Source organism: Chrysochloris asiatica, unplaced genomic scaffold (assembly GCF_000296735.1).
Source record: "Chrysochloris asiatica unplaced genomic scaffold, ChrAsi1.0 scaffold00001, whole genome shotgun sequence".
NCBI classification, from domain to species: domain Eukaryota; kingdom Metazoa; phylum Chordata; class Mammalia; order Afrosoricida; family Chrysochloridae; genus Chrysochloris; species Chrysochloris asiatica.
This window is the reverse complement of record NW_006408519.1, coordinates 1,853,419-1,861,790: the sequence shown is the minus strand read 5'-3', so window position 1 is coordinate 1,861,790 and position 8,372 is coordinate 1,853,419. Positions and strand designations below refer to the sequence as shown.

Here is an 8,372-nt window from a genome sequence, read left to right as displayed (position 1 = left end):
CATATAAACTTTGGAATCCTGCGGGCTAATGAACTGGACTGCAGTGTTGGTTTGAACCATAAGTTCAAGCTCACTAGCTGCTTCGTGGAAACCTTATACAGGGTTGCTATGGGTCAGAACTGACTCGATGGCGCTTAACAACAACAAAATATGTGACCTTTAATTTGTCTTGTAAAATGTTCACACTTTCACCCTCTTAAAGATAAATATCTCATCAGGATGGGCAAATAAAATTTTTTTCGTCATTGTACTTTTTTGTTGTCTTGAATTCTCCTTGAAGTTTTCCAAGTCCCATCATGTATGCATGTGTTGTTGTTGTTATGTGTTGTTATGGAGTCGGTTCCGATTCATAGCGACCCTGTACAGGGTTTCCGAGGCTGTAAATCTTTACGGGAGCAGAACGCCTCATCTTTCTCCTGCGGAGCAGTGGTAGTTTCGAACTCCTGACCTTAAGGTTCACAACCCGATTCGTAACCACTACGCTACCAGAGCTCCTTGTGTGCATGTGTATGTACACATATATAAATAATATTTTCTCATGGGCACTCGTTTTATAATGGTGCATGTCTTATATTACTGTGGGAATTATTTAATTATTTAGAAGTTAGATTGTGGCAACTTTTATCTCAATTTATGGGATAAAAAATGACCTAGTGAGATGTCAGGTATTTTTAAAAAGTAGATAGGCCTTTTGACATAAAGCTTTTACTTGGTTGCACTAAAGGGGAAACTGTAGTAAAATCCTAAAATGCAGTTATGAAATTCATTAGTCCCGATTTTTAATTCTTTTGTTGGTATTCTGATAGCTGCCCCGCCCCTTTTAAAGCTTTTATAGTGAATTGAGTGAAGTTGTATAGAGCATTCAATAAATCATTGCAGTGATTACCGTCTCCTCCATACACAATCAGCTAACAGTGTTTAACCTCTGTTACTGTTACCTTGTTTTGGATGTGTACATACCACATTGAAAATATATATTTCTTTAAATGACCAAAGGGCACGTTTTGCAAGCCAGCCTCCTGCCCACAGGTACACAGCCTTTCTCAGTCACTGGGCCTAGAGTGCTCTGCTACTCTGTCCATCTCTCTGCCATCGCCATCTGCCACCATCTCTGTTGTTGCTCCTTTTCTGGTTAGGATCCCTCACTCTTATGCTCTTCACTTTTAATGGTCCTAGGGTCCTGTGTTCCTGAAATGAAAGATTAATTGCTCCCCCCCTTTCGGTTATACCTCTTGTACATTTGGATTTGTGACAATTGACATTAGACCTGATGAGAATTACTCACAATTAAATCGTAAAATCCTGTCTCCATCATCCACTAGACCCATCTGGACAAGAGGAAAATTATTCAGTTGGGATTCTACCTTACCATTTTTGTTCTGACACTAAGCACCCTCTTGAAAGCTTGTAAGCCAGCCGTTTTCTGCCTTTGTTGTTGCTGTTGTTGTTAAGTGCCGTCGAGTCGGTTCTAACCCATAGCGACCCTGTGTAGGGTTTCCAGGAAGCGGCTGGTGAGCTTGAACCACTGACCTTGTGGTTCAAATGACTTTGCAGTCCAGTGCATTAGTCCCTAGCGCCACACCAGGACTTCTTCGTACCTTTATAGCCCTCCAGTTTTGATAATCCAAGTCTGAGTTGCTCCTCCTCCCTCTCAATCCTGTGAACTGATGGAACAGGCTTGATCCTCAATATGAAGAATCCTTCCCTTTCAGTTACGAATTGGGCTGCGAATCGCAAGGCCAGCAGTTCGAAACTACCAGCTGTTTTGCGGGAGCAAGATGAGGCTTTCTGCTCCCATAAAGATTTACAGCTTCGGAAAACCTGTACATGGTCGCTATGAGTCGGAACCGACTCCATGACACATCACCACCACCACCATCCATAAGCAAAGATTCAGTCCATCACATTGTAGCAGTTTATGCTTGGGCCTTGTTTTAAACTTCTTTATCTTCAACTGCTCGCCACATTTTAAAATGTGGTTTGCAGGTTTCTGACTTTTATTTCATTGTTGAAACACTAGAGAATTATAATCACTATAATCATTAAAGGATTATGTTGCTGTGGTTGTTGGTAAGTGCTGTCAAGTTGGTTCCAACTTGTATGGGCTTTCTAAGAAATGACTGGTGGGGTTTAAACCACCAACCTTGTGGTTAACAGTCCAGTGCTTGTCCTACAGTGTCACACCAGGACTCCAAAGGATTGTAAGTAGTAATTTTTATGATATAACGAGATGCTGATTTGTAAGTCTTTTTTCCTTCCCTGGTAGTAAAATTTCATTTTCAGTCTGCTTATAATGATCTTATTTTTGGCCTTTGGAGGTTAAAAAGTAAGAGTAAGAAATAATTCACATACATAAGATCATAATTCAACCTGTTTTATTTCTAAGGAGGAGAAAACATTAAAGTATTGGCTATTTAGTACGTTCATTTGTTGTTAAGTGCTGTTGAGTTGGTTCCGACTGATAGTGAACTCTGTGTATAAGGTGTCTGAGGAGTGGTTGATAAGTTTGAACTGACTGTTGGTTCAAACTGACCTTGCAGTGCAGTGTGTATCCTAAAGCGCCACATTATATGTTCATCAGAGCATTAAAATCATAACAACACCTAGAAACCGTTATATATTGAATCTCTTAGCTATTTTGATGTTTAAATTGATCCCAGTTGTTTCTCTTCTGTTTCAGAAGCAGAGCGCTCAGAAAGAAATACATTTGCAGAAAGGCTCTCTGCTGTTGAAGCCATTGCAAATGCAATATCAGTTGTTTCAAGTAACGGCCCAGGTAATCGGGCTGCATCATCAAGTAGCCGAAGGTAATGTGATTTTTACCAGGAACATTTAATTGGAGGAAAAAAACAATCAAGTACAGAAAGAAACACATCTCTTATTTACCATATGCACGAATTGGCTGGTTCTTTTGTTTTTATTTTTTGTTATTGGCCCTCCTTTCTTGGTAGTATAAATTATTACTCTGGGAAAAATATCTGAGACTATCTTATAAGAGTTCAAGTATAGAATAAATAGGACTTAGGATACATTACAGATGTGAGATCATTTAGACAAATAGTTCAAATTTGGTTTGTTAATGTGCTCTAAATTCATCATTCTTGCTTTTTAGAAAGTTTTTTGTTTTTGTTTTTTTAAAGTTGGAGAACAGGTAATACAATAATTGAAAGGAACTTCAATCTTTTATTTTCAGTTGACTTTCTTAGGACAACTTCTCAGATGTATTAATCTGGGAAGAAATAAAAAGCTGATGTGTGTTGTTTTCTGAATATTTGATGTTTTAAATTTTCAGGCTTTTGCCGTTGTGGGATGATCACCTCTATGACATGTTAAAAATTATGACGTGTTAAAAATCGATAGGGTTTTAAATAGACAAGGAATGAGAAGACTTCTGGATGTAGTTTTCTTTTTGTGGGAGCACTGCTTGCTGTGTGCTGGCATGATAGATTGAAAAAGCTTATATAGATGAGGACATCCCTTGCCTACTTTCTGTTCCATATTCAACTTTCCCTTTCATTCAGGAAAGCTACCAAGTTGATAGCTTGTGGCTTCAAACACACCCTGAAGTGAGATTTATCAAATAGCTGATTTTTGGTGACCAAATTATAACTTAAAACAGTACAAAAACATTATGTAGACTATGCAAAATTACCACCAGTTTATTTAGGACCACACTAGGCAGTGAAAGTGTTTGGTCTAAAATACAAAGTAACAAGTTTTTATTGTAAAAATTAGTGTCTGAATTATTTCAGGTATTTCACTTCCTCAGGGAAAATACAGGTACAATTCAAGTTGGACTCTCTGATATGATTGGTCCAATGCCAGCGCTGCCATCTTTTTTTTTTTTCTTTTTCTTTTTCCTTTTTTCTTTTCAATGTAAGGATTATTTTGAAGGCAAAGACTAAAAGGAGCTTCAAGAGTGGGTGATGTGTTGCTCACCGAAATAATTTGCAGAGTAAGCTCCTTTGAGGAATTTGCCGAAGATGTCACTGCAGTGCTCTTACCCAGTTCAAACTCAGGGCTGCCGGTTGAACAGATGAAAGCACAGGAATCTTATTATCCACGCCGGGCAGTAGGAAGTCCACAGACTGCTTCATTGAAGTGAAACCCTCCTCTAGCCTACCATGGATTTTCTAGGAGATGCCCCTTGATGAGTATGCAGGCTGGGATTCATGAGCTATAAGCTCAAAGCTGATGCAGTAATGAATGGAGTACTGTTAAAATGCCTTCAGATGATGATTTGACCCAGAAGTTGTGTATGTGACTCAATAGTTCCTGAGTACAAAGGTCAGATTTAGTGGAAAGCTTGATTGATGCATCTGATTGCAGGTGTATGTACGCTAGAGATTGTTAATCTGGAAGACACATGACCTTCGCTTTTTTGTCACAGTGGTGTGTTTGAACATGACTGGATTCTAAGGCTTCTGTAGCATGGAAATAACGTGCTTACAAAGAGGAAATTACATCATCCTTGAATTCTTCCATATTGTCAGAAAATACGATGACTCCAGGCAAGCCTATATGAAGAAATGTCAAATCTCTGAATCTTAGCAGCCAAGGTGGTATCTCCTCAGTATTGTCCTCAGCCACTGAGGATACAGGTGAATCTTCATGAATTGTGTACAGCATCTTGAAGAATAATTTTCTTTTTTTTGTTTTTTGTTTTGTTTTTGTTTTTTTGTTTTTGTTTTTTGTTTTTTAAAGAATCTATATGAGGAGCTGGGCATTGTACTTAAAAATGTTCCCAAGACCAAATGAAGACAAAAGGTTAAGGACTTCTCTTTTTTTAATGACAGAGAATGACCCCCCCCCACCCCCCCCTCATTTAATATTGAATTGACTACATCACAACAACAAAGTTGGGAATTTGCAAGTTCAAGATGAGACTGTGGTCTCAATTTATTTTCCTTTATTCCAAATTCACTTTAAAGCTAAGAGTTGGCCCACTTAAGTTCCTTTGGCCTGTTCAGTGCTAAAACTTAACATTTGAATGCCTTTAGCTAGGCATATGTATCTCTAGTTTGCCACTACTCCTACCTCTTACACCTGCCTGCCCTTTACTCACTTGTGTTATTTGGCTGGCCCAGTGGGCCTTGACTTTGTGACCCTGCTGTTAATAATCATCCCTCTTATAGAAGTCCAGAGCAGGCATTTATTTTCAGGTCACTTCAAGTGTCTCCCAGCTACTGCTGCTTTTCCTCTGTGTTTTGAATAGACATAATTTGGATACCCAGTGTCTGTGTTGAGCTTAATTGAAATTGTGTAGCAGCCTCACAGTGGGAAGGGTCACCCTGGTAGATGCTGTTCCCACTGCAGAACCACTTTGGACAGTGAGATGACCTTGACGAAAATGGTCACTGTGCCCTGCCTCCCACATTATAAAAACTCTAAAACTCAATTTCTAAATTGAGAGACAGAAGACATTGCTATAGCTAGTTTTAAATAGTGACTATTGTAATAACCAATATTAATTTGAGTCATCAAATTTTACTTTGCAGAATATTCCAAAGAATGTTATAAAAAGTATATCATCATACATAAGTCATAAAAATAGATATGTTTCTATGCTAAAAGAAATTTTGTAAATGGTTAAAAAATCTTTTCTTATAAAATAATGTATTGGTATATAGATAATCATATTTCCTAGGATTGAAATAATCATAGAGATTCAGGCATTAATAAAAATCAAAATTGCTTATTTATGTGATCTTTCACATTAGAATTGTCAAGTCTTTGGGATTAAGTCTATGTGGGAAAAGGAAAAACCTTATGTGTTGCCTGGCCCAACAAATTGCATTTTTTACTTTATCCGTTTAGAAGCTCTCAAATTGTGGCTGAGTGAAAGGACTTGCTTTATGTGCTTTCTCTGAATTGCTGTTAATTCTTAATGTGTTATTATTGTAGCCTTTGTAAGCTTTTACTCAGAGGTAAAGTATACATTTGTGCACGTAATTATCAGTTCCCCTTAAAAGGTCTGTGCTGGCGAGATTTTCAATTTCTTTTTAGTGATGTTCACAACTGTACAATTAAAAAAAACAATAATATAGCAGAAGAAAGTAATCATGCCTAGACATTAATCTAACAACACATTTCATAAACTCCAATTTTATTTATTAATATCCTATGGGTGCACATTGTACTGTTTAAAAAAACCTTTTTAACACATTTCATAAACTCCAGTTTTATTTATTAATATCCTATGCGTGCACATTGTACTGTTTAAAAAAACCTTTTTTGTATGAAAAATAAATCTAAATTGGTCTTTGTTTTAGAATTACTCACTGGATGGATATTAACTTAATTGCTTTTGAGATCATACACAAGGGTTTAGTAGGTGACTACTTACCACGATGTTTCAGATTGAGGCTCAAAGCATTGGTTTTGTACTAATCAGTATGTATGCTGATGTCTACTATTAACTTTATTCTTACTGATTATAAGCAGAGGACAGAAGCAGTATTTGGTTTAATGTTACGCTGTTTATTTATCTTGACAGTATGAAAGAATAAAACTTCATAATCGTACTTCCTGCCAACTTTTTTGTTCTCTGTGCTTAAGTTTGTGTGGGAGCTTAAAATAGTGGTTTTAGTGCTGGACTGGTGGTGAGCCCCCAGTTTCACTGTTAACCCTCACTGACTCATTCTGTGATCCTGGAATTGCCATTTGTGCTTCACTTCCCTTGCCTGGAGTGTTTGCTTGTAGAACAAACTTTGATCTCATCTCAGATGAGAAGTTCTGTGCACTGTGCATTACATTGAGACATAGTCGTGAGCTCTGGTTTTGTCCCTATTCTTCTAGTTTGAGATTGCGGGAAATGATGAGACGTTCGTTGAGAGCAGCTGGCCTGGGTAGACATGAAGCTGGAGCTTCGTCCAGTGATCACCAGGATCCGGTTTCACCTCCCATAGCTCCCCCTAGTTGGGTTCCTGACCCTCCTGCAATAGATCCTGGTAAGATCTGTTACTTTATGCAGTGTGTAGCAAAAAGGAAAAGCTATGAGAGCGAAACAAATCTGTAAGTGGGATATTTTAAATTTTGAAATACTTGACAGCATAATGCATATTTGAATTAATTTTAAATTATAAAAATTAAAATTCTAAAAACTTGTCAGTCATTCCTCGTGTATTGGAATATTATATTTTTATACTGGTTAAGATAGGTAGAACCTTTATTAATGATATATTAAGATAAGTCATTAATTTACCTAATGGATTCCTTCTCCATAGTTTTAGAAGTTTCCATTTAAACCTCTATCTTACTTGCCTCTTGACTTGCAATGAAAAGCCATAGGCCAGTCAAGAGAACCTGTTAGGGATCTGTTGTCTATAATGATGTACATCCTACTGTTCTGTTTACTGAAAGATGGTGACATTGATTTTATCCTGGCCCCCGCTGTGGGATCTCTTACCACAGCAGCGAGTGGCACCGGTCAAGGACCAAGCACCTCCACCATTCCAGGTGAGAATCCATGTTGTGTTGTCTGCTAGGCCTTAGGAAGGAAAAAAAGAGTGTGCTTTGCCTATAGGTTTTTATAGATCCTCACTTTATCTCAAGTAGACTTTCCTTGACTTAAAAGGTTATCTAATTGTCTTAATTACATTTCCTATTATTAATGAGAATGATACATTTGTGTAGGTACATTTATGAAGTTTGTAAAATGAGTAAAGTGTTAATTCCTTGTAATGATTTATTACTAATCCTAGAAGATTTCTTTTTCTTAGCTATTGATTTGTTTAATATATACTTGCTGTATCATTCCAGAGTAGTCTCTTACTTTGTTTTATATGCTTTGCTTTGTTTTACCACATGTTTACAGGTCCTTCCACAGAACCATCTGTAGTGGAATCCAAGGATCGAAAGGCAAATGCTCATTTTATATTAAAATTGTTGTGTGACAGTGCTGTTCTGCAGCCCTATCTACGGGAACTCCTCTCTGCCAAGTAAGAAGCTTTAATATACTTCCTACATGAAGATAACAGCTGTTATTGATTAACTTGATGTTCCTTGCAATGTATAGACAACAGTTTTAAAATAGTGATCACAGCCCAGCATTCCCTAATGGATTACTAAACTCTCTTCTGTGAAAACTCTTCTCAACATTACTTGTTATTGTGTCTTCTAGTTTGTTCTGACTCAGAGCGACCTTATATAGGGTAAATCTTTGCAGAAGTAGAAAGCCTCATCTTTCTCCCTCAGATCTGCCAATGTACTCTAACTGCCGACCTTGTCGTTTGTAGTCCATTGCTTAGCCTCTAGAGCCACCGTGCTCCCATAACATCATATGAAATAGCTCTAAGTAAATAAAAGCCAACTTTTGTGGTAGCTTGTCAGGTGTGTGATATTTGTTAAAAAGGTCACAGGACAGTCATTCA

The 8,372-nt window shown here is 37.5% G+C and overlaps 1 protein-coding gene across 1 annotated transcript in view; it reads left to right on the top strand.

The window, feature by feature from the left end:
• Positions 1 to 8,372, top strand: part of UBR5 (ubiquitin protein ligase E3 component n-recognin 5) — a 173,698-nt gene that overhangs the window by 110,195 nt on the left and 55,131 nt on the right. The window contains exons 22-25 of the mRNA XM_006830617.1: positions 2,681 to 2,807; positions 6,799 to 6,950; positions 7,363 to 7,458; positions 7,817 to 7,940. Coding sequence (XP_006830680.1) covers positions 2,681 to 2,807; positions 6,799 to 6,950; positions 7,363 to 7,458; positions 7,817 to 7,940 — 499 coding nt within the window. The remainder of the gene's footprint in view (positions 1 to 2,680; positions 2,808 to 6,798; positions 6,951 to 7,362; positions 7,459 to 7,816; positions 7,941 to 8,372) is intronic.